Source organism: Dipodomys merriami, unplaced genomic scaffold, assembly GCF_024711535.1.
Source record: "Dipodomys merriami isolate MVZ:Mamm:240054 unplaced genomic scaffold, mDipMer1.0.p SCAF_33, whole genome shotgun sequence".
Lineage (NCBI taxonomy): Eukaryota > Metazoa > Chordata > Mammalia > Rodentia > Heteromyidae > Dipodomys > Dipodomys merriami.
The window spans coordinates 1,526,153-1,550,985 of NW_027204826.1; the positions used below are offsets into that span (position 1 = coordinate 1,526,153).

General features: G+C 43.0%; 1 protein-coding gene across 1 annotated transcript in view; it reads left to right on the forward strand.

Annotated features, from left to right (window-relative positions):
• Ireb2 (iron responsive element binding protein 2) overlaps positions 1 to 24,833 on the forward strand; it is a 51,049-nt gene that overhangs the window by 17,567 nt on the left and 8,649 nt on the right. Inside the window, exons 4-18 of the mRNA XM_070042795.1 lie at positions 1,689 to 1,826; positions 3,483 to 3,701; positions 4,227 to 4,296; positions 5,276 to 5,459; positions 6,946 to 7,085; positions 10,423 to 10,594; positions 11,589 to 11,686; positions 15,959 to 16,075; positions 17,543 to 17,702; positions 18,481 to 18,616; positions 20,680 to 20,764; positions 21,130 to 21,286; positions 21,564 to 21,688; positions 23,302 to 23,406; positions 23,500 to 23,642. Coding sequence (XP_069898896.1) covers positions 1,689 to 1,826; positions 3,483 to 3,701; positions 4,227 to 4,296; positions 5,276 to 5,459; positions 6,946 to 7,085; positions 10,423 to 10,594; positions 11,589 to 11,686; positions 15,959 to 16,075; positions 17,543 to 17,702; positions 18,481 to 18,616; positions 20,680 to 20,764; positions 21,130 to 21,286; positions 21,564 to 21,688; positions 23,302 to 23,406; positions 23,500 to 23,642 — 2,049 coding nt within the window. The remainder of the gene's footprint in view (positions 1 to 1,688; positions 1,827 to 3,482; positions 3,702 to 4,226; positions 4,297 to 5,275; positions 5,460 to 6,945; positions 7,086 to 10,422; positions 10,595 to 11,588; positions 11,687 to 15,958; positions 16,076 to 17,542; positions 17,703 to 18,480; positions 18,617 to 20,679; positions 20,765 to 21,129; positions 21,287 to 21,563; positions 21,689 to 23,301; positions 23,407 to 23,499; positions 23,643 to 24,833) is intronic.

A 24,833-nucleotide genomic window follows, 5' to 3' on the forward strand; every position in this document is an offset into this window, starting at 1 on the left:
TTTTTGCTCTTGCCTAGATGGTAACTGCTGCAGTAGTCTCTTACCTGGTATCCTTGCTTCCACGTTTACATCTGCAGTCTACTCTTTACACAGTAGATGGTGGGCCTAGTTAAAAATGCTGAGTGGGTCACACCATTTTTCCACACCCACATGGCTTCCATCCCATGTAGGATAAAGTACAAAGGGTCTTGGAAGAGTGTCTGATCTGGGTGTCCAGAGATTATTTATTAGAAGAGTTCAGCATAAGCTAGGTTTTGAAGGCGCCTGGGGTTGGGTAGCCAGTCCCGTCACCCATCAGAGTCTGGTTCACGTGCCCTGCTCCATGTGTCCATAATGCTGCCACTGTAATAGTTCAGGGAGTATTCTGCAATTAGTATTTGAGCTTTGGTATGGCAACAGCTCGACACTGAAGGCTGCTCATCCTTGCTGTGTAGTAAGCTGTATGTATGGAGAGGTGTATGTAGAGTGGAAAACAAGGGTGGGTATCTTTGAGGCAACATACAAGCATTTGGGAAAAAGAGCCTCCACCTAGGAAAAAAGGGAAAGAGCTTCAGAAACTGGAAGGCAAGCAGGAATGGCGGGGGGAGCAGGGTGGGGTGGAGTGGAGGGCACTCAGGACCCTGAGACAGGAGGATGAGGAGTTCAAGATTAACCCAGGCTATGTAGTAAGATCTTGTCTCAAAGGAAGAAAAGGAAAACAATAGGAAAAACTTGAACACAAAAGGAAAGAATTCTGCAGGCAGTCCTTCGATGATTACTTACGTCTACAGAAATCACGTCTTTGGGGTTAGATGAGTAGAGAAATGAAGAATAAGTGAATGCAGCTATAATATTCCATTACATATGTAAAATGGAACCAGGTAACGAGGGGTGAGAGATGGGGGAAGACAGTGATCAAGATGCATTATACTCACAGACTGTCACACTGAAACCCCTTTGTATGATTGCTTAAGAAGAATAAAAAAAATGAAGATAAAGATGATATGTTTTGTTATTTGGGGGACATTCACCCCAGAGTACTCAAGTTCTCAGATAATATTTCATGTTAATTTTCATTACACCAGAGTCCATCCTCCTTTAGAGCATAAGTACATGATCAGAAATGAATACAAATGAAGCCAGGCTTGGTATCTTACGCCTGTAATCCCTGCTACTTGGGAGATTCAATTTAAAGGACTACCTATACTTTGAGAACAGCCCAGACAAAAACTTAGTGAGACCCTATCCCAACAAAATAAGTCAAGTTCGGTGATATGCTTCTGTAACCCTACTTTGTGGTATGTGTAGGTCAGAAAATTATGGTTTAGGCTGGCCAAAGCAAAAATGCAAGATAAAGTGCTAAATAACATGTAAAGGTCTTGATATATGGCTTACGCAGTAGAATTACCTGCCTTAAGTGTGAGGCCTTGAGTTCAAATCCCAGTAATTTCCCTCTCAACAACAAAGAATCCAAACTAAGAAGAGGTACTTTTTAAAAATTAAAATGAGTGTGTACATGATAGCCATTTTCTTCTTTTCTTTTTTTGTCCGTTGTGGGGCTTGAACTCTGGGCCTGGACGCTGTCCCTCAGCTCTTCTGCTCAAGGCTAGCACTCTACCACTTGAGCCACAGAGCCACTATGTTAGCCATTTTATAATAAGCTTCTATACCAGCAACTGTGTAACTGTTACTTGGTACTTATTTTTCAGTGGAATACCAGCTATGGTGGATTTTGCTGCTATGCGAGAAGCAGTGAAAACCCTTGGCGGAGACCCTAAGAAAGTGCACCCTGCTTGTCCAACTGACCTCACGGTTGACCACTCTTTACAGATAGACTTCAGCAAATGGTACTGTCTCTCAGGGTGTGGAAGTGGCTAGTGTAGAGGTAGGGCACAGAGGCAGGCTCGCCCTGGGACCGCCTGCATGGGTACTGACTAGGGGCATGGAAAATTGGTGGAAAGGTTTAGGTTAGTGAGACTTTCTGGACTCAATCTGAGTTTAAAACTGGTTTCATATTTGTGTATTTCTGCCACCATATTTGATAAAAGTGGACAGTCTCAGGAGCTGTGATTTGAGTCAATATCTGAATTAAGTTTTTTCTTTCATTTGAGATACTGGGGATAAACTGGAACTCTACCATTTGAGCCACTTCTCCAGCCCTAAAGATTTGTCTTAAATTGGTGGTTAAAAACCATGCATTTAAGCTGGGCCCCAGTGGCTCACGCCTGTCATCCTAGCTACTCAGGAGGCTGAGATGTGAGGATTGTGGTTTAAAGCCAACCTGGGCAGGAAAATCAGTGAGACTCTTTTATCTCCAATTAACCATCAGAAAACCAGAAGTGGTGTGATGGCTGAAGTGGTAGAGCCCTAACTTTGAGCTGAAGAACTCAGGGACAGTGCCCAGGTCCAGAGTTTAGGCCCTATGACTGACAAAAACAAAAAACAGAAACAAAAAGAACAAAAACCATGCATTTACGAAAGCTCTTACGTTCTTTCCACTGAAAAAAGTTTTTTGTTTTTTGCTTGTACTAGTGCTTGGGCTCGTGGCTTTTTTTTTGTCGGTCGTGGGCCTTGAACTCGGCCTCAGTGGGTGCTGTCCCTCAGCTCTTCAGCTCAAGGCTAGCACTCTACCACTTGAGCCACAATGCCACTTTGGGTTTTCTGAGTGGTTTATTGGAGATAAGAGTCTTATGGACTTTCCTGCCCGGGCTGGCTTTGAACCGTGATCCTCAGATCTTAGCCTCCTGAGTAGCTAGGATGACAGACGTGAGCCACCTGCACCCACAGGCTTGGGCTTTTATGCTGAAGGTTGGTGCTCTACCACTTGAGCTACACCTTTTTACTTTCAGCTTTTTGCTGGTTAGTTGGAGATAAGATTATCACATACTTTTCTGCCCAGATTGGTTTTGAACTGTGATGCTCAGATCAAAGCCTCCCTGAGTAGCTAGCATTACAGGTGTGAGCCGCCATCTCCCAACTTAGTTTTTAGTATTTCTGGGGCCTTTCACCAAGGGCAAGCTACAGAAGACTGATTGCCATTGGTATGAATCAGCATTTTTTTTCTTTTTTTTTTTTTTTTTTTCCTCTGTCGTGGGGCCTAAACTCTGGGCCTAGGTGCTACCACTGAGCTCTTCAGCTCAAGGCTAACACTCTGCCACTTGAGCCATAGCACCACTTCTAGCTTTTTCTGCTTACATAGTGCTGAGGAATCGAATCCAGTGCCTCATGCATGCAAGGCAAGCACTCTACCACTGAGCCACCTTCCCAGCCCCTGGATCAGCATTTTTCCATGTGCTCTGGAGTAGCTGAATAGTACTGACTTACATGAGAACCCAGGAGGGGTTTACACTGTGGTCCTGTGCTTTGAATTTGCTGTTGGCATCTGGACTAAATGATGGATATGAGCCTTGGAACATCAGTTACTCCCAGGTAGAGTTTGTTGAAGAGCCAAGTTTTCTGTCACTTGTAAATGTTTTTTATTTTGTTTCCTTTTGGGGTAACAGTGCAATACAAAATGCACCCAATCCTGGAGGTGGTGACCTACAGAAGGCAGGAAAGCTCTCTCCACTGCGAGCACCCAGGAAGCCTCCTCCGTGTCGAGGCCAGACTCCCTGCCGAGGACCATGCGATTCTGGAGAGCTAAGCCGAACCTCAGGAACATTTTCTTCACAGATCGAGAACACACCCATCCTGTGTCCTTTTCATTTGCAACCAGTGCCTGAGTATGAATGCTTTCTGTTGGTATTCATTAGTGCCAGCTTGTTTTTCAGTGAAGGAAGTTAGCATTCTCTTGTCCAATACCTGTTGCAATGATTTCACATGGATGTACTGTGTTGTATAGACTGTGGAGCAGTTATTCTGTATCTGTTCCTTATGAAACAAGTGGGTGAGACTGCTTACTTAGTGCCCAGAATACTTTGCTATTGCTAGCAGCAAAAATTGCAACACAGTTTGCCATTTTACTTGTATTACCATCTCACCTCTGTTCTCACAACAGTGTGTGTTAGTATAGTTCTAACTGGTTGGCACTTGCATGAACTGGCTTTGTTATACCTGGTGAAATAACTCCTTTCTGTGGCTGTGTAGGTATTGTGTAAATCAGAAAGAGCTTCCTGTTCAAAAAGAAATTTAGTAAATTGTCCTTCCCATGATTTTTAATACTTGTCTATTCATGCATAAGGGTCAAGTCTTAGCAAGGTACGTCTTTGTTCTGATACACGTTTTCTTCTTTTCTTTTCCTCTTTTAGACCTGAAGCAGTGTTAAAAAATCAAGAAGTTGAATTTGGCAGAAATCGAGAAAGACTTCAATTTTTTAAGGTATAAGAGATGGATTTGTATTGACATGGTACAGTTTTATATGTAGACTTGGGGTTTTAAAGGCTTTTTGGTAATCTTACTGGAAGCACTCCTATGTCTTCCCCCATCTCCTATGTGTAAAGGGGGGAAATCCTGGCTTCTTTCAGATGAGCCTGGAGTTCCGCTGCTCACCTTCCTGCTCCCAAGAAGCTGGAAGAGCTGAGTACTACCATTTATATGGACTATTTGAACAGGTTCTTTTGACCTAATTTAATTTAATAGTTAACAAAATGAAAGGCATAGGCTCAGTATACATGTTGGTATCTATGTGTGTGTATGTGTGTGTGTGTGTGTGTGTGTATGAATGTGAGAACTAGGGCTTGAATTTAGGGCCTGGACTCTGTTCCTTAGCCTTTTCACTGTATTACTTGAGCCACAGCTCTACTCGCAGATTTTTTTTTTTTGGTCAGTGATGGGGCTTGAACTTTGGGCCTGGGCGCCGTCCCTCAGCTCAAGGCTAGTGCTCTACCACTTGAGCCACAGCACCACTTCTGGTTTTCTGAGTGGTTTATTGGAGATAAGAGTCTCATGGACTTTTCTGCCCAGGCTGGCTTTGAACCATGATCCTCAGATCTCAGCCTCCTGAGTAGCTAGGATTACAGGTGTGAGCCACCGGCGCCCAGTATACTTGCAGAATTTTTGGTGGTTAAGTTGAAGAGTCTCATGGACTTTTCCTGCTCAGGCTGGCTTTAAACAACAATCCTCCAATCTCAGCCTTCTTGAGTATATGTTTTCCATTTTAGGATGTATTATAAACTTTAAATTGGCTATATTGATTATTTTTAACATTTTAGTGTCTATATAAGCATATATTGTCTATATAAATACATTGTATGTATACTTAATATATTTTGCCAATGTTATATTTATATTAGTGTCAGTATTTGTATCTGGGTAACAAACTCATACCCAGTGTTTCTGAAATCATTACAATTTGCAGTGGAGCTCACGAGTGTTTAAGAATGTGGCTGTCATACCACCTGGAACTGGAGTTGCTCACCAAGTGAACTTAGAATGCCTGTCACGAGTGGTTTGTGAAGACAAGGGCTTCCTCTTCCCTGACAGCGTAGTTGGCACAGACTCTCACATCACCATGGTCAATGGTTTGGGGATTCTTGGGTGGGGTAAGTAAACAACTTTGTGTATTCATTTCTGTAGGGACCCAAAGTCTAGAACATTATTGAGGAGTAAGTGGACAGTCTGTGTAGCCTCTTTGAAGCTCTGTTACTTCATCAATCATAACAGCAACAACCCTTAGTTCAAGTGTCGGGTGTGTGGTAGAGTGTTTGTGGGGAACGCATGCACCCTGCATACATGCTTTCACCCATACCCATTGTAGAGGCTCATACTCTACTTCCCTGAATGGGCTGTGGTGTTCTTTCCCTGTGGTTTCCACAAGCACTCCTTTATCCTGCTGTTGGAATGCGGCCACTATTAATCCTGCCTCCAGATGTGCTTATGGCGTCCTGGGAGCCTTTACTTCTCACTTGAGTTGAGGATCTATTCTTCCTTACTCTTTTTTTGTTGTTGTTGTTAGTTATAGGGCTTGAACTCTGGGCCTGGGGAGCTGTCCCTGAGCTCTTCAGCTCAAGGCTAGTGCTCTGCCACTTGAGCCACTGCGCCACTTATGGTTTTCTGGTGGTTTATTGGAGATAAGAGTCTCACAGACTTTCCTGCCTGGGCTGGCTTTGAACTACGATCCTTAGATCTCAGCCTCTGAGTAGGTAGGATTACAGGTGTGAGCCACCAGTGCCCAGCCTTACTCTTTTTATTTTATTTCATTTTGTCAGTTGTGGGGCTTGAACTCAGGGCTTGGGTGCTATTCCCGAGCTTTTTCGCTCAAAGCTAGTGCTCTACCATTTTGAGCCACAGTGCCACTTCTGGTTTTCTGGTGTTTAATTGGAGACAAGAGTCTTATGGACTTTCTTGCCTGAGCTGGCTTTGAACCATGATCCTCAAATCTCATGCTCCTTAGTAGCTAGGATAGCAGGCATAAATCACCAGCACCCACCTTTGCTTACTCTTTTACAGTGTTATAATAGTTAATTTTTGTTTATATTAGACTAAGCTTAAAGTGAACTGGACAATATTCATACATGTCTTTTTGATACCAGTACTAGGACTTGAGCTCAAGGCCTAGGCACTGTTCTTAGCTTTTCTTCCAGAAGTTTGGCACTCTACCATTTAACCCACAGCTCCATTTCTATTTGTGTGGGTTTTTTGGGGGGTGATGGTGGTGGTGGTGATAGGGTGGTAGTCAATTGGAGGTAAGATTTTCATGGACTTTCCCACTAGGGCGAGCTTGGAACCACGATCCTCACATCTCAGCATCCTGAGTAGCTAGGATTATATATGTGAGCTACTAGCACCCAACTATATCTGTGTTGTGAGCAGAGTACAAAAATGCCTAATCTATACCCTATACACTGTGTGTTTAGAAATTTTAATAAGGATAAAAGCATTAATTTTTGATTCATGTGAAGAGTCTCTTTGGGAAGGCATGGGTTCAGGACACGCAGTATTAGCAGTGATAGCTCTGTGTGAGGGTTACGGAGCTGACTCAGTCCTCCTCCGTGCCTTCGGCTCATGTACTGTCTTGTCTGTCTCCAGGAGTGGGAGGCATTGAAACAGAAGCGGTCATGCTTGGCCTGCCCGTGTCTCTTACTTTACCAGAGGTGGTTGGGTGTGAGCTCACTGGCTCGTGCAATCCTTTCGTGACATCCATAGATGTTGTTCTTGGCATTACAAAGGTGAGTGTGAGCTGAGGTCTTTTTGTGACTTACAGGACATTGCTTTTATCTAAGGGGAGGAGCCAGAAGAACAAGGATTTCGGTTTAGGGCTTCCGTAGTTATCATAGCAACTGCAAGTACAACATTGAATTTTAGTAGTAAGTATGAGAAATTGATTTTGTTCATTTAATGCGCCAGTGCATCTATTCCATTATAAGCCTCTGAGATGGGGGTTGTTGCTATTTTAATTCTGAGAAGCTGAAGGGCCTGAACTAACCCAGGCTATCAAGCAAAGTCCACTGAACTGTTTTGTAGTACTTACTCAGTAGATAACTATACACTATGTGAATTTTTTTTGTTGTTTTTGGTCCGGTTGTGGGGCCTGAACTCTGGGCCTGGGCGCTGTCCCTCAGCTCTTCAGCTCAAGGCTAGTGCTCTACCACTTGAGCCACAGCGCCGCTTCCAGCTTTTTTCTTTTTGCTTATGTGGTGCTGAGGAATTGAACCCAGGGCCTCAGGCATGCAAGGCAAGCGCTCTACCACTGAGCCACCTTCCCAGCCCGTCATGTGAATTTTTAAAATGCCATATTCTGTAAAAGTGTCTTTGCCACTCCTTTAATATTTAATGGAATTATTTGCCCTTTCAAAACCAGTACACTATTAAATAATGCTTTCAAAAATAGGGACCGTAGAGACATGTCAACTTTATCTATTGATTGAACTTTTCTTTGAAGTATCATGTAGAAGCCCTTTGCTCTGAACTTTTAAAACCAGCATCATGCCTTTAATGTGTGAGCTCGAGGGACTTGTAAATCCCATTTTAAAAACGACTACATGTGGGAAGTGTTCCATACAAAATTACAATTAGGATTCCAGCTTCTCAGAATTTTTGGTTAGATCATTGATCTGAAGGCTTTCAGGATATCCCACCGGGCAAGAAAATGGTAATACATCCCTCTCAGCAGTTAATATTGATCCTTCTTCCTTTTTTTTTGGTTGGTTGTGGGGCTTGAACTCCAGGCTTGGGCGCTGTCCTTCAGCCCTTCAGCTCTTCAGCTCAAGGCTAGTGCTTTACCACTTGAGCCACAGCGCCACTTTCAGTTTTCTGGTGGTTAATTGGAGATAAGAGTCTCACGAACTTTGCTTCCTGGGCTGGCTTTGAACCATGATCCTCAGATCTCAGCCTCCTAAATAGCTAGGATTATAGGTGTGAGCCACCGGCACCTGGCTTTTTCTTTCTTAATATATATTTTTTATTGTCAAGAAACTGTACAGAGGGGTTACAGTTACATGAGCAGGGTAATGAGTCCGTTCCTATCTAGCACTGTTATAACCTCCTTTATTTTTTCCCTATCATCCCTTTCTTCCCCACCTCCCCAACTCTTGTCCTTCCTCTCCCACCCTGATCCTCCTTCTTAAGTAGGAAAAAGACATCCCAGAGCAGTGATTGATCTGGGAAGTCATGCCAAAGATCATCAAGTCAATGTGAGAATTGCTGGCAGGACTACTCCTAAAGGAAAAGAAATATCCTCCAATGTCCTTTAAAAATTAATGCTGTTTTTAAACCTCTCGTGATGGTTTTTCCTTAGTGATGTTTTTGTCTGGTATTTAGCTGATTAAAATTTTAACCTATTATGTGTGCCACTTCTGGTTTTCTGTTGGTTAATTGGAGATAATTGGGCTTTTCTTGCCCGGGCTGGCTTTGAACCACTATCCTCAGATTTCAACCTTCTGAGTAGCTAGGATTACCAGCGTGAGCCACCTGCGCCTAGCTTATTATTTCTTTTGAGGTCCCATTCTCTTAATAATATGAAGACAGCATTTGGCTTAGTATCTGTGATCTAGGTTTTTCTTTCTCAAAGTATAAAACCACAACTAGAAAAGGACATCTTTAATGTTTGAGTTTCTACATCTTTAAAAATGAGTTTGGGCAAAGTGTTTCTGAGCTGCCTCTAAAATGTTGGGATTGAATTTTACTCGTTGGTTGAGGGTTGTTTCTCTCTGTTACCTCTGTTACCTCACTTGCACCTTCCCCATGTCAGTTAGAGACCTCTTTACTAATTAGAAAAGATGATTATTTGTGTGTATTAACTTGCTACTGAGAGTAATCTTGTACAGAATTAGGTTTAAACCAGGCACTGGTGGCTCATGCTTATAATCCTTTTTTTTTTTTTTTTTTTTTTTTTTTTTTGGTCGGTCGTGGGGCTTGAACTCTGGGCTTGGGCATTGTCCTTGTGCTCTTCAGCTCAAGGCGAGTGCTCTACCGCTTGAGCTACAGCACCACTTCCATTTTTCTAGCGGCTTATTGCAGATTAGAGTCTCACGAACTTTCCTTCCCTGCCCAGGCTGGCTTTGAACTGTGATCCTCAGATCTCAGCCTCCTCAGTAGCTAGGTGCCTATAATCTTCTTAATCAGGAAGCTGAGATCTAAGGATCGCAGTTTGAAGCCAGCTAGGGCAGGGAAGTCCATGAGACTCTTTAATTCCAATTAACCACCAGAAAACCATAGGTGGTGCAAGTGGCTCAAAGTGGTAGAGTGCTAGCCTTGGGCTAAAAGAGCTGAGGGATAGTACCCAGGCCCTGATTTCAACCCCACTACAAACCCGGAAGAAAAAAAAAAGAGTTTAAAATCATGGTAAGTCTTGCCAAAACGGAATTTATCGGTAATGATGTCTTAAATATTTTGTCTTGTAGCTGCAATTGGAAGAATTTATGGTTGTATCATTTTAGCATAACTTCAGTCTCATCGTTAGTAGTACTAACTCACTAAATCTAAGAGGCCACCAGTGGTTTTGAGCAACTTTGTGTGAGGGGCTGCTAAGAAAGGAAAAAGTTTCCAATTGAATGAGAACACATGAGAAGTTAGGGTACCCTGACTCAGTCATTGACACATGAATCAGCCTTCTGGAACTTTTGCCCCAATTAACAATGACATTGGACAACTCTACTAAAAACTCTTACAAAATGCCTGTGAAACTAGAGTATTTGATAGGAAGAATGAAAGATCTTGTCCTTGGTATTAGTTAAAAATTAGATCTTGGTCAGGTGCTGGTGGCTCATGCCTGTGAATCCTACTCAGGAGGCTGAGAACTGAGGATCGCAGTTCGGAGCCAGCCCAGGCAGGAAACTCCATGAGACTCTTATCTCCAATAAACCACCAGAAAACCGGAAGTGGTGCTGTGGCCCAAGTGGTAGAGTGCTCACCTTGAGCTGAAGAGCTGAGGGACAGCGCCCAGGCCCAAGGTTCAAGCCCCATGATTGACCCCCTCCAAAAAAAAAAAAAATTGGATATAGTTTCTAGGAAATCCATGTTCCTCCTGTTATTGCTAACTTTGTGTCTTTCTGCCTATCTATAAAGCACCTCAGACAAGTAGGAGTGGCTGGAAAGTTCGTTGAGTTTTTCGGAAGTGGAGTTTCACAGTTATCTGTTGTCGATCGAACTACCATAGCAAACATGTGTCCAGAATATGGTGCTATCCTCAGCTTTTTCCCTGTTGACAATGTGACATTGAAACACTTAGAACATACAGGTAAGAGTGTGCAATCATTGGAACAAACATACTGTATATCCAGTGTGCCTGACTGACAATATAATAAATTACAATGTCATTATCTAATATTCATACTATGGCTTTCTTTTGAAACAGTGACATCAGATGTCTGCAGATTTAAAACTCAGCCCCCTGTGATCCATTAATCCTCACCTGACCTGTCTCCCACAGTGAAGGATCCCTGCCTCCCTCCCTGCCCCCCAGTGTGGAAGTCATTCTGAGCACATTCTCCACTCAACTATGAAATACTCTTGTCTCTTTTTGTGTGCATGTGCTCATGTATGCCAGCCATTGCCAGTACTAGGACTTGAACTCTCAGCCTGGACCCTGTCCCTGAGCTTTTGCTTTTACTAGCATTTTGGTGTTTCATTAAAAATAAGAGTCTTATGGACTATTCCTGCCCTGGCTTTTAAACTGAGATCCTTAGACTGTAGCCTCTTGAATAGTATGGATTTCTGACACAAGCCAGTGGTGCTGGGCCAGTGATGAATTTTCCTTACGGAAGTGAACTTAGGTACATTCTCAGCTGTCCTCTGCTGTAACCATGAGTCAGGGAGCCACCAGGCAGAAGTTTGGACATCAGTCTTTTCCAAAGAGTTAGAAGCACATACTTTTGTTAACAACAGTAGAAGGTTCCAGTTCAAGGTGTTTTTGTAGCCTGGTTGACTAAGATCTTTGACCATTCTCCTGTTGACTGTTGATATTTCATAAAGCCAGTCCATGTTTTTGTTCCTCCTTTTTGTGTGAAGATATTATCGTTGAGCTGTTTATTTTCTAATCAGAGCTATATCTTCAGAGATGCATTCTGTACTCTGCAGTTTGGGGGCACATTGTTATAAATGAGTTAATCAAATAGCAGAATGGATGATGGTTCATATTAAGCCCTGGAAAGAATAGGCCCTGTAAAATGCAAAACTCTCCTGTGTGGAGAGAGAAATTCACGCTTGCTTCATTATTGTTTCTTCTTTTATAGGTTTTGACAAAACCAAACTTGAGTCTGTGGAAAAATACCTGAAAGCTGTGAAGTTGTTTAGGAATGACCAGAGTTCTTCTGAGCCTGAATACTCACAGGTGTGTGCCAGTAGCACACCTCGAGGTGACTCAGAGTGTGAGATCTGGTACCTGTCCTGGGGTCTGGGTCCTGGGGCCACGGGCTCACTCACCAGCTGAGTAACTTGGCAGTTTATCTAACCTTTTTGCCTCAGTTTCTTCATCTCTGTGTTCATGTGTACCTCATAGACCAGTTTTAGGTACATTGTAAATACTTAATAATTAGCTTTTGATACTGCTTAAGAGTTGTTATTTGTAATCCATTATTTTGATTTTATTAGTGACTTTTTAGGTTTCTTTTTTTTTTTTTAAGGGTTAGGGTTTGAACTCAGGGCCTAGCACTTGTGGGCCAAGTACTCAGCCACTTGAGCCACACTCTTCCAGCCCTTTATTTTTGCTTTTCAGATTGAGCCGTGTGTGTGTGTGTGTGTGTGTGTGTGTCTGTGTGTCTGTGTCTGTGTCTGTCTGTGTCTGTGTCTGTGTCTGTGTGTGTCTGTGTGTGTCTGTGTGTGTCTGTGTCTGTGTGTGTCTGTGTGTCTGTGTCTGTGTGTCTGTGTGTGTGTCAGTCCTGGGGCTTGAACTTGGGCCCTGGGCAATGTCCTGCTCCTCCACCACTTGAACCACAGTTCAACTTCCAGATTTTTTTTTTTTTGGGTCCGGTCGTGGGGCCTGAACTCTGGGCCTGGGCGCTGTCCCTCAGCTCTTCAGCTCAAGGCTAGCGCTCTACCACTTGAGCCACAGCACCACTTCCGGCTTTTTACTTATGTGGTGCTGAGGAATCGAACCCAGGGCCTCGAGCATGCAAGGCAAGTGCTCTAACACTGAGCCACCTTCCCAGCCCCCCAGATTTTTTTTAACTTTTTTTTTTTTTTTGGTCTGTCATGGGGCTTGAACTCTGGGCCTAGGCAGCTCAAGGATAGCGCTCTACCACTTGAGCCATAGCACCACTTCCGGTTTTCTGGTGGTTTATTGGAGATAAGAGTCTCACGGACTCTCTTGCCCGGGCTGGCTTTGAACCAAGATCCTCAGATCTCAACCCCTGAGTAGCTAGGATTACAGGTGTGAGCCACCGGTACCTGGCACATTTTTTTAAAAAAGTTATCTCTAAGTAGTTGTACAAAGAAGTTCCCATTCTACAAAACAGTATATGAATACAAGATATCTGACAACATTGTCACCCATCCCTTCTAACCCATCCCTTCTCTCACTTTTTTTTTCTTTTTTCTTTTAATTGAAATTAGGTGATTACAAAAAGTTCACAAATTTCACAGTATTGTGAGATAGTGATACTTAAAGTCACAAACACATTCTAACCTTCATGAGGCAAATTGTCATTATCATAGTCTATAAAGTTTGTGAATTCTATGAGCTTTGAAATACAATTATTTCTTCCACATCAGGTGATGTTTACATTTCTTTCCTTTTGCTTAGTGTAAGCTGTTGCCTTTCCCTGTCATTCCTCCCTTCCCATCACCGTCTTTTGGTTGTTTAGTTCTCTTCTTCTATGTCCAGTGCAGCTGATGGGCCCCTTTGTTGTATGTTGGTCCGTTTCCCACTTATTCTGCACCCACCTCCTGGCTTCCCTCCATTGTGTGCATATATATATATATATATATATATATATATATATATATATATATGGTCAAGAACATGAAGTCATTTAGCAACAACAAAATGAGTGGCTTTCCTTTGTTTCTGGAGTCCTGTTTACTTTGTCATATCTCTTTGCATTTTGGTTTTAGCATCCATATAACAGGGAGACCATGTGCCGTTTGTCTCTGTTCTTGGCTTATCTCGCTCAAAATAATTTACTCTAGTTCCATCCATTTCCCTGCAAATGCCATTATTTTGTCCTTTCTAATGGCTGCATAATATTCCATTGTATATAGGTACCACAATTTTTTTATCCACTCATCAGTAATGGGGCATCTGGGTTGTTTGCATATCTTGACTTTTGTGAACAGTGCTGCAACAAACATGGAGATGCATGTGTCCTTGCATACTGGCTCCTGTTGTTCAGGGTAGATGCCTAGGAATGGTATGACTGGGTCATAGGGGAGGAGGTCGATATTTAGCTTTCTGAGGTACCTCCAGACCACTTTCCAAAGTGGTTTAATAAGTGTACATTCCCACCAGCAATGCTGTAGGGTTCCTTTTTTTCTGCATCCCCCTCCTTTTTTTCTGCATTTGTCATTGGCGGACTTTAGGATGTGTGCCATTCTGATGGGGTAAGGTGCTATCTCATGGTTGTTTTTATTTGCATTTCCTTTACAGCCAGGGATGATGAACATTTCCTCATGTGTTTCTTTGCTGTTTTTATCTCTTCTTCTGAGAAGTCTCTCCTTAGCTCCCTTGCCCCTTTAAGGATTGGTTTGTTAGATTTGTGAGGGATTAGTTTCTTGAGTTCCCTGTATATAATGGATATGAGACCCTTGTCTGATATATTTTGGTAAATATTTTTTCCCAATTAGTTGGCTTTCATTCTAGTTTGGTTGCTATTTCTTTATCTGTGCAAAAACTTCTTATATTAATGTAGTCCCATTTATTGAGTCTCTCTCCAATTTGTTATGACCTTGGAACTCTGTTCAGGATCAACTTCCAGCTTTTTGCTGGTTAATGAACTGCAACCCTTAGATCTCCGCTTCCTGAACAGGATTACAGATGTGAGCCACAATACCCAGCCTGGGTCTTGTGTTTTTCCCAGGGCTGGTATTGTACTGTGACCTACTTACCTGTGCCTCCTACATGACTGAGATTACAAGCATGAGCCACTATGCCCAACAAATTGTTGGCCGGAAACTGTCTGACAGGCTGTCCTTGGACTGAGATTCTCTTGATCTTACCTCCTCGAGGCTGAGTGGTTCACCTTCCTGGATACACCATTCATGGCAAGACAGTTTCTAATCAGCTGCCTCCCCATCACTATGCTGTTTTATTTGTTTTATTTTTGACAATACTGGGATTGGACCCAGAGCACTTGCTAGGCAGGTGCTCTGCTCTTGACTACCCATCTAGGCCACTATATAGACTTCTGTGGCTGTAGTTTTATAATACTTTATGAAATTTAAATTTTATTTTGTGGTAGAAAGTACTACAACATTCCCCCTGTATTCCCAAATTTCAGTTTGAATGATTCCTACATCAGATTTGACACTTTTTTCCCCAGTCCCATCATTAAAAAGCTACAGTTACATGGCCTTAAACTTCCTTTATAATCAAAGCAGTTATTTCTTTCTTTCTTTCTTTTCTTTTTTTTTTTTTTTTTTGGTCAGTTGTGGGGCTTGAACTCTGGGCCTGGGCGCTGTCCCTCAGCTCTTCAGCTCAAGGCTAGCACTCTACCATTTGAGCCATAGCACCACTTCTTGAGTTCAGGCCCCATGATTGACCAAAAAAAAAAAAAAAGAAATCTCACCAAGTATTGTGGTGCACACCTGTAATGCGAGCACTTGGGAGCCTGTGGCATTGTAAGTTTAAATCAGCCTGTCTAAGCAAAATCATATCTGTTAAACACTCACACACATACACACACCACCACCACCAACAACAACAAAAATTACTGAGCCAGGTGCTTGTGGCTCATGCCTGTAATTCTAGCTCCTTAGGAGGCTGAGATCTGAGGATCACAGTTCAAAGCCAACTCAGACAGAAACGTCTGTGAGACTCTTGTCTTTAATGAACCACCAGAAAACTGGAAGTGGCACTGTGGCTCAAGTGGTAGAGTGCTAGCCTGGGGCTGTAGAGCTCAGGGACAACTTCCAGGGCCAAAGTTCAAGTCCCATGACTGATAAAAATAAATTAATACCAAAAGGAAAAACCCAACCCTGGCCCTATAAAGAAATAGACTTAAATCCATCAGAACAATCAGATTTTTGTTTTCAAAGAAACTTCTTAGTATAGACTGAGGCAAAGACAAGGGTTGCCAGCTCCATTAAAGGAAAGTAGAAGTAATTGGTCTCTTTCAGAAAAAGGCAAGCCTTTTCCTTCTGTGTCCTTACAGCACCCTCTGTTGATTTGACTTCAGTCCCACAGTGTGCACACTTGCCGGCAGTGTTTGCGTTGGGGGAGTCACAAATTTCATCCGGGTCTTACAGTTGGTGGTGTAGCTTGATTATACACTGATCTGTTAGTTTGGTGTTTTCATGGTATCATTCACAAACTTTTAACAGGTTTGTTTTACCATTCAAACACTGCATTGAATCTGAGTATATTCACTGTGCTTTTAGAAAGAACTGTTTGAATGGGAATCTGTATGGAGAAATTTTCATTCCTTCTCTTTCTGTTATCTTTTTCTAGGTGATACAGATTAACCTAAACTCAATTGTTCCAACTGTCAGTGGTCCCAAAAGACCTCAGGACAGAGTCGCAGTGACGGATATGAAAAGTGATTTCCAGGCTTGCCTAAATGAAAAGGTGAGTCCTTTTGTTGTTTGTGTTTGAACGTGCTTGTGTTAAGTCTTGGTAAATCAGTCTTCTGCCATAATTTTTATAGCTCTGACACACACAGTGGCCTTTTTTTTCACCCTTCTATCTGCTGGACAGGTCAGTCATTGATGGGGCCTTATTCCCAGTTCCACTATGAGAATCAGGTGATTGTGTCTACTTAACATTTTTTTTTGGGGGGGGGGTCACTCATGGGGCTTGACCTCTGGGCCTGGGCGCTGTCCCTCAGCTCTTTAGCTCAAGGCGAGCTCTCTACCACGTGAGCCACAGTGTCACTTCCAGTTTTCTGATGGTTTATTGAAGAGTCTCATGGACTTTGCTGCCTGGGCTTGGTTTGAACCATGATCCTCAGTTCTCAGCCTCCTGAGTAGCAAGGATTACAAGCATGAGCCACTGGCACCCAGCTACTTATGTTAAATTTTAAATTAACTACAATTAATAGTTTCTCAGTCTGAGTAGTCTGATATCAAGTGCTGTTCAGTATTGTGTGGCTGTGGCTCTTGCACTGGGCAACAGAGAACCAAGTTAGGCAGCTCTGCCCTAGAGGCCTGTGACCCCCCCCCACACACACACACACACACTGGCACACTGATCCTCATCACTGGACACACGAAAATGAGTAGGAAGCGACTGCTTTTTGGGAGGTTGTGTTCCTACTTAAGAGTCATGCCCCTAATCTTACCACTTTCTATATTCTAGAAGTCAGCTTTCTTTTCAGACTATTTCTTTTTATAATTTCTTGGCTTTTTTTTCCCCCTTCTCTTGCTTGTTAGTGCAGATCCTGGGGCTTGAACTCAGGGCCTGGATGCTCTTCCTGAGCTTCTTTTGCTCAAGACTAGCACTCTACCACTTGAACCATAGCTTCATTTCCAGCTTTTTGCTGATTAACTAGAAATAAGAATCTCACAGACTTTCCTGCCTGGGCTGGCTTTGAACCTGGGTCCCCAGAGCTCAACTTCCTCTGGGTATGAGCCACCAGTGCCTGGTTCTTGGCATTTTATGTTGAAAATGTAAAAGTCATACAGAAATAAAGCAGAGCAGAGACTGCTGTGTAGTTCTTACCCTCTCAGCACCTGTTGACCCGTGGCCCACCGTGGTTCACTTCTGCTGCGGATAGGATTGCTTTGGAACAGATCTTCAGATAGGAATAGTCTGTACTGTGTCATGAGAGTCACTGTAGGCAGGGATGGACCAAGTAAGGTGTGGGTTCTGAGCCAGCTGGCTGGATTCAGGGGTGAAGGTTTTGTGTGAAACTACGAGACTCCAATCCGACTAGGCTTTTGCTGAGTCAGGACTACTGAGTGTCAGGACTTTCTGTGTGGCTCAGAAACAGCAGCAAAAGGCCATTCCCCCATGTCGGGTATCTGCTTTGTTTTCTACCTGCATTTCCTATACAAGCCCGCACTACTTATCTTCTCTTCATATGCACATTGGTAGGTTGGATTTAGAGGCTTCCAAATTGCTGCTGAGAAACAAAATGACGTCATGTGCATTGATTATGAAGGAAGCGAGTATAAGCTGTCTCACGGGTCGGTGGTCATTGCGGCTGTCATCAGCTGCACCAATAACTGCAACCCTTCTGTCATGCTTGCTGCAGGTAAGCAGTGCCTTGGGGGCTACATGTTTGGTTTGGTTTGGTTATATTGGTTGTGGAGCCTGAACTTGGGGCCTGGGCGCTGTCCCTGAGCTTTTTCACTTAAGGCTAGCACTCTACCACTTTGGGCCTCAGCGCCACTTCTGGTTTTCTGGTAGTTCATTGGCGGTGAGAGTCTCACAGAGCCAGGTGCTGGTGGCTCACGCCTGTAATCTTAGCTACCCAGGAAGCTGAGATCTGTGAGGAGCATGGTTTAAAGCTGGCTGGGCAGAAAGGTTCCCAGGAGACTCTTATCTCCTATTAACCACTCAAAAACTGGAAGCTGAGGCTTAAGTGATTGAGCACAAAGAGGCTTAGGGACAGCACCCAAGCCCTGAGTTCAAGCCTCCCAACTGAAAAAAAAAGGGGGGGGGGTCCCTCACAGAATTTCTTTCCCTGGGCTGGTTTTGAACCCTGCTTCTCAGATCTCAGCCTCCTGAGTAGCTAGGGTGATAGGTGTGAGACACTAGTGTCTGGCTTCATATCCCAGTCAACAGTGTCTTTATTGTGTGTACACGTCCTTGTTTTCTGACATAATGGTTAGCACACATCTACTATAATTTCAAGTTGTTTTAAATGAGGTGAATCCATTGTTGAAAGTAGACAAAATGATGAAGATATGTTTAAGGCTTTGGGCTTAGCATCCAGTCTGGTCAATAGACCTTTCTCCTTTCTGCTTTCTACTCCCAACGTGAAGAAAGGAAGTCACCTCTCTAATCAGTCCTGTTTGTTGGTGGCGCAGGTCTTTTGGCTAAGAAGGCTGTGGAAGCTGGGCTGCGTGTGAAGCCATACATAAGAACAAGCGTGTCTCCAGGCAGTGGCATGGTGACTCACTACCTCAGCTCAAGTGGTGTGCTGCCCTATCTTAGTAAGCTGGGGTAAGTGGCTTCACGTGACTGCTATTGACATTGGTTCTGTGCTGCCTAACAGGCCTTTCATAAACCAAGAGAAGATGGAAAGAAGCAGCATGCTGTGGTGGGAGTAGTTTGCCATTTCCATGGTGTCTCTGAGGCCTCTTCACTAAACAGAAGTATGCGAGGCCCTGTAGGGACATGGCAGTCAGATTTATATGATCTCTCACTTCAGGATCCTTAGAGAAGATACATGACAGACAATGAAATAAACACTGAACCATAGCCTCAGTGTCTGAGTGGTGTCTCAGAGCACTTACTCCTCATGCATTCTGTATACAGCTCAGAAAAGAAGAAAACCTTCTGGCTGCATTTATTAACACTAAACTGTCTTAATTGGGATTTTGTAAGATTGTCTATAATACATGAGTTGTCCCTTAAATGTAGAGAAAGCAACGTACATTTCGGTGTGTGTGTTTTGTGTACGTGTGCACGACAAATTCAGCTTCCTGGGTAACTAGGATTATAGGTATAACCATTGATGCCTGGCTTGTATTTGTTAACATAGTCAAAAATTGATTGGAGCTGGGACGGTGGTTAAGGTAGAATGCTTGCCTTGCAAGCATGAGGCCCTGGGTTCAATTCCTCCTCCACATAAGCAGAAAAAGCTGCAAGTGGCACTGTGGTTCAAGTGGTAGAGCACTAGCCTTGAGCTGAAGAGCTCAGGGACAGCACCCAGGCCCAGAGTTCAGGCCCCACGACCAACCAAAAAAAAAAAATTAATTGATGGTGCTAATTATATTTTCAGTATATATTTTGGAACATATTTTCTTACATAAATTATTAGCTTCTTTGAAAACTTGATAAATTTTAGGGGTTTTTTTTGTTTGTTTTTTGCTTTTTGAACTGCAGCTAAAGGTAGTTTAGATTTTGCTTACAATGTTTTGTATTGGAATTTTTGGTAGGGTATCTTCTTAGGCTTAATGAGTAGAAAAAGGTAACATTCACTTTTTGTTGTTGTTGGTCATGAGGCTTGAACTTGGTCTGGGCGCTGCCCTCAGCTCTTCATCTCAAGATGAGTGCTCTACCACTTGAGCCACAGCGCCACTTCCGTTTTTCTGAGTGGTTTATTGGAGATAAGAATCTCACAGAATTTCTTGCCTGGGCTGGCTTTGAACCTCGATCCTCAGATCTCAGCCTCCTGAGTAGCTAGGATTACAGGCATGAGCCACCAATGCCCAGCAACATTCACTTTTATTATAGTGCCTACTTTGTTTTGTTTTGTTTTTTTGGTGAGTCTTTGATGGAATTGTTCCAGCCAATACTTGGGTACTTTGCATATTAAACAAGGCCTTTGGGTTTGCTTAATAGAATTTGTTTGAGGCTGGGAATATGGCTTAGTGGTAAAGTGCTTGCCTAACATGCATGAAGCCCTGGGTTTGATTTCTCAGTACCACATAAACAGAAAAAGCTAGACGTGGGATTGTGGCTCAAGTGGTAGATTGCTAGCCTTGAGCAAAAAGAAGCCCAGGGACAGTTCAGGCCCTGAGTTCAAGCCCCAAGACTCACCAAAAAAAAAAAAAAAAATGATTTAATAAAGAAAGATTTTTCTTTTTTCTCTTTTTAATGCTGGTCCTTGGGTTTGGACTCAGGATCTGTGCACTGTCCCTGAGCTTTTTTGCTCAAGGCAAGCACTCTTACCACTTGAACTACTGCTCTACTTCTGACTTTTTGATTGTTATTTTGGAGATAAGAGTCTTAGGGACTTCCCTGCCCAGGGCAGCTTCAAACCACGACCCTCAGATCTCAGCCTCCTGAGTAGCAAGGATTACAGGTGTGAGCCACCAGCACCTGGGCATGATTATTTTTAGAAGGTTATATTATGTTCTTAGTATGTTGTATTTGAAGAGTTCCCTTGAGTGATGTAATACACATAGTTGGCCAGTGAGTGTTTCAGCATGCTAATTCTAAGCATATGGTGAAATTAGTATACACCTGATATAGGTTAATAATCTGTATGCCATGAACAGTCTTGGAGTAATCTCATCGTTGTGCTCTGTGTAATCATGTTGTCCTTTTTGAAAACACAGATTTGAAATAGTTGGCTATGGATGTTCAACCTGTGTGGGGAACACAGCGCCCTTATCAGAAGCAGTTCTAAATGCAGTGAAACAGGTAAAGTGTGATCACCTAGCATGGAGCACAGATTGTAAACTGTCTTGTTAGATTACAAGAAATACATATTGATGGGTTTATGTTTCTCTAGTTATTGCACCTCTTGGAAAGACTAAACTCTGAGTCTCTATGATTTGAAGAATCATTTCTACATTTCTGGAATGATTCCTTATTAATGAAAGGAATTATTAGCTATGTGTAGGATTTGTAGTTTCTGTACCTAAAACTTAGTGGTATGCTTTTCTTATCTTATTCACAGAACTATAATACTGAGATTGCTTACATAGGATTATCCAAGTTTGTATGAGCTTGTGAATCAAGTGTATTTATGTGTGTGGCGTTTTTGTTTGTGTTGTGTTTTTCAGGGTGATTTGGTTACCTGTGGGGTTTTATCCGGAAACAAAAATTTTGAAGGCCGTCTTTGTGATTGCGTCCGTGCCAATTACCTTGCCTCTCCCCCACTGGTGGTGGCCTATGCCCTGGCAGGCACAGTGAACATAGATTTCCAGACAGAGCCTTTAGGTATGCTCCCATATATAAATATATATATTTTTAATATATCTGTGTGTAAGTAGATCATACACTCACGTACAGTTTTCCCCCAGAAGTTCTTAGTTTTCTCATTAATTTCTACATCCCAATGAAGGACATAAAGCAAGCAGATACCTGTTGTTGTGGCGGCTGATGCCTGTACATGATGTCGAGCCTTTCCTTGGTTCTGTTGTATGTCTTTGAAATGACATAAGCATTTTGAAGGAGCGTATTCTAACACTCAATATCACGTCAAACTCTTAACCAGGGACTGATCCTACTGGCAAGGATGTTTACCTGCGTGATATTTGGCCTAGTCGAGAAGAGGTTCAACGGATAGAAGAAGAACATGTTATTTTGTCCATGTTTAAAGCACTGAAAGGGAAGATAGAGGTAAGAACCTGGCCTGTTTCTTCAAGAGCTTAAGAATGTTGTAGGTGGTTTCTTTTTTATCATGAATCTTTCTGGATAGAATAAAAAGTTAAATGACATTAGTTTGGATACATGGGTCTTAGTAATAGCACTTTGTATCTGGAATTGCTAAATACAAAGAGAATGGCTTAGTGTATTAGAATTGATGTCATTCACTTTCCTTACTGGGTGCTATGACTAAGTAGAGGGCACACTTCATAGAAATTTCCCTCACAGGAAATAACAGCAAACCTTGAAATCTTCGTCTCACCAATTTCCTGCCTATGCACTTTGCCTTTCTAGAAATCAATGATCTTTTCAGAAATAGGTGTGGGTGTGCTTGTGTACCATTACTGGGCTTTAGCTCAGCTTCAAATTCTCCCTTGGCTTTGTCACTCAGGGCTAGCACTTTGTATACCTCCACTTCCAGCTTTGTAGTGGTTAGTTGGAAATGAAAGTCTCTTGGATTTCTCTACCTGGTCTGGCTTCAAACTGTGGTCATTCGCTCTCAGCTCCTGTTTAGCTAGAATTACAGGCAGGACCCACTGGCACCTAGCTCAAAGTTTTAATTTTTAAAACTGGAAATATGAAGGCAAAAAAAGCACCTACTTAGCAAACACTTAAAGTCATACTATGTGCCAGATGCCTCTACGTGTTCTAGTGTATCATTGAACAAAACACAAACTTCACACAGTGTGCTATCAAGAAAATAGGTAAAGAGCACACCATGTTAAAAAGACCAGCCAGGCACTGGTGGCTCATGCCTGTAATCCTAGCTGCTTGGGAGGCTGAAATCTGAGGATCATGGTTCATTCAAAGCCAGCCCAGGTCTGAAAAGTCTCTTGTGAGACTCTTATCTCCGTGAACCACCAGAAAACCAGAAGTGGCGCTGTGGCTCAAAGTGGCAGAGCACTAGCCTTAAGCAGAAATGCTCAGGAACAGTGCCCAGGCCCTGAGTTCAAACCCCACAACTGACAGGGAAAACAAAAAAAAGTAAAGACCTATGGAAAAGACTTAATTGGGATAATTTGCATAAAACAGTTGTATCAATTTTGCAAAGTAGATTGTAGGAGTTTTGATGTTTTTTTTCTTTTTCATTTCAGTATATAGTGTCATTTTATAATCTAAGCTGGTTTTAACCCTATCATCCTCCAGCCTCAGTCTCCAAGGGCTCAGATGAACCACCACACCAGGCTCAGATTGACAAGTTAGCAGCCTGTGCAAAAAAGTCTGTGAGACTCTCATCTCCAATGAACCATCAGAAAACTGGAAATGGCACTGTGCCTCAAAATGGTAGAACCCTAGCCTTGAGCAAAAAGTGCAGGGAATGTGCCCAGGCCCCAAGTTCAAGTCCCACAACCAACAAAAAAGTCTCAGTGACTTTTTACCTGCTCTTACTTTGAACTGTGATCTTCAGATCACAACCTCCTGAGTAGGTATGAATGTTAACGATGTAGATAATAGAATTCACTACCTTAGCCCTCTAAGTAGATGAGGAAACCTAATATTTCAGTCTTACCTAGAGTCTTCCTAAGTCTTTTTTGTGATTTTTTTTTACCTTTTCTTGGGTTTATCTGCCTGAATCATATTTGCAGACGGGAAACAAGCGGTGGAATTCTCTAGAAGCCCCCGACTCCGTTTTGTTCCCGTGGGACTTGAAGTCAACTTATATCAGATGTCCCTCGTTTTTTGACAAGCTTGTAAGTACTACTGTTGCTTGATCTCTTAAAAGATCATCACAGATTAAACACCCTTGTGCAGAGCTCAGACTTCTTTGAACTTTTTCCTTGTAGACCAAAGAGCCTGCTGCCGTCCGGCCTATCAAGAATGCTCACGTCTTGCTGTATTTGGGGGACTGTGTCACAACCGATCACATATCGCCTGCTGGGAGCATCGCACGGAGCAGTGCAGCTGCCAAGTACTTGACAAACAGAGGGTACGTGTCTGCTTGCCTGATCTGGCCCTCTCTGCAAGCGGGGGTGAACCAGCACTGCCTGCCATCCTTCCTCAGTGGCACACGCTGTCTCCCACATTTGTTTGTTAGTACATATCACTAAGGAGGCACTAGGGGGCACCCATTGGACCTGTCTTTGCTTATAAGTTCAGAAATTTAAATTGCTATTTAAATTGAGTTATATGTTGGCTCTTGCCTTTAATTCCAGCATTTGTGAGGCAGAGGCAGGAGGCTGGTAAGTTTGAGACCAGCAAGGCCTTATCTCAAAAAAAAAAAGTAGCCTGGCACTGGTCTCTCATGCCTGTCATCCTAGCTACCCAGGAGGCTGAGATCTGAGGATCATGGGTTCAAAGCCAGCCTGAGCAGCAAAGTCTGTAAGACTCTTATCTCCAATAAACCACCAGAAAATTGAAGTGGCTCTGTGGATCAAGTGGTAAAGTGCTATCCTTGAGCTGAAGAACCGAGGGACAAGAGTTCAAGCCCCACAATCCCTCCCCCCCCCCAAAAAAAAATGAGTTGAGTCTAGATAAACAACTGGTTTTAGAAGCAAATTTTTTTTTTTTTGGGGTCCGGTCATGGGGCCTGAACTCTGGGCCTGGGCGCTGTCCCTCAGCTCTTCAGCTCAAGGCTAGCGCTCTACCACTTGAGCCACAGCACCACTTCTGGCTTTTTTCTTTTTGCTTATGTGATGCTGAGGAATCGAACCCAGGGCCTCAGGCATGAAAGGCAAGTGCTCTACCACTGAGCCACCTTCTAGCCCCTAGAAGCAAAATTTTTATTTTTCAGTTTGGGTTTTTTTTTCTTGGTACCAATCCTGGGGCTTGAACTCAGGGTCTGGGTACTGTGCCTGAGCTTTTTCTCAAAGGTCCTCTCTAAAATGTGAGCCACAGTTCCACTTTTGGCTTTTTACTGGTTAATTGGAGATCAGAGTCTCCTGGACTTTTTCTGCCCTGGCTGTCTTCAAACTATCATCTTCCAACCTCAGCCTCACAAATAACTAGAATTATAGGTGTGAGCTACTGGCACCTGGCTTGCTATTTTTTTTTTTTTTTTTGGTCCGGTCATGGGGCCTGAACTCTGGGCCTGGGCGCTGTCCCTCAGCTCTTCAGCTCAAGGCTAGTGCTCTACCACTTAAGCCACAGCGCCACTTCCGGATTTTTTTTCTTTTTGCTT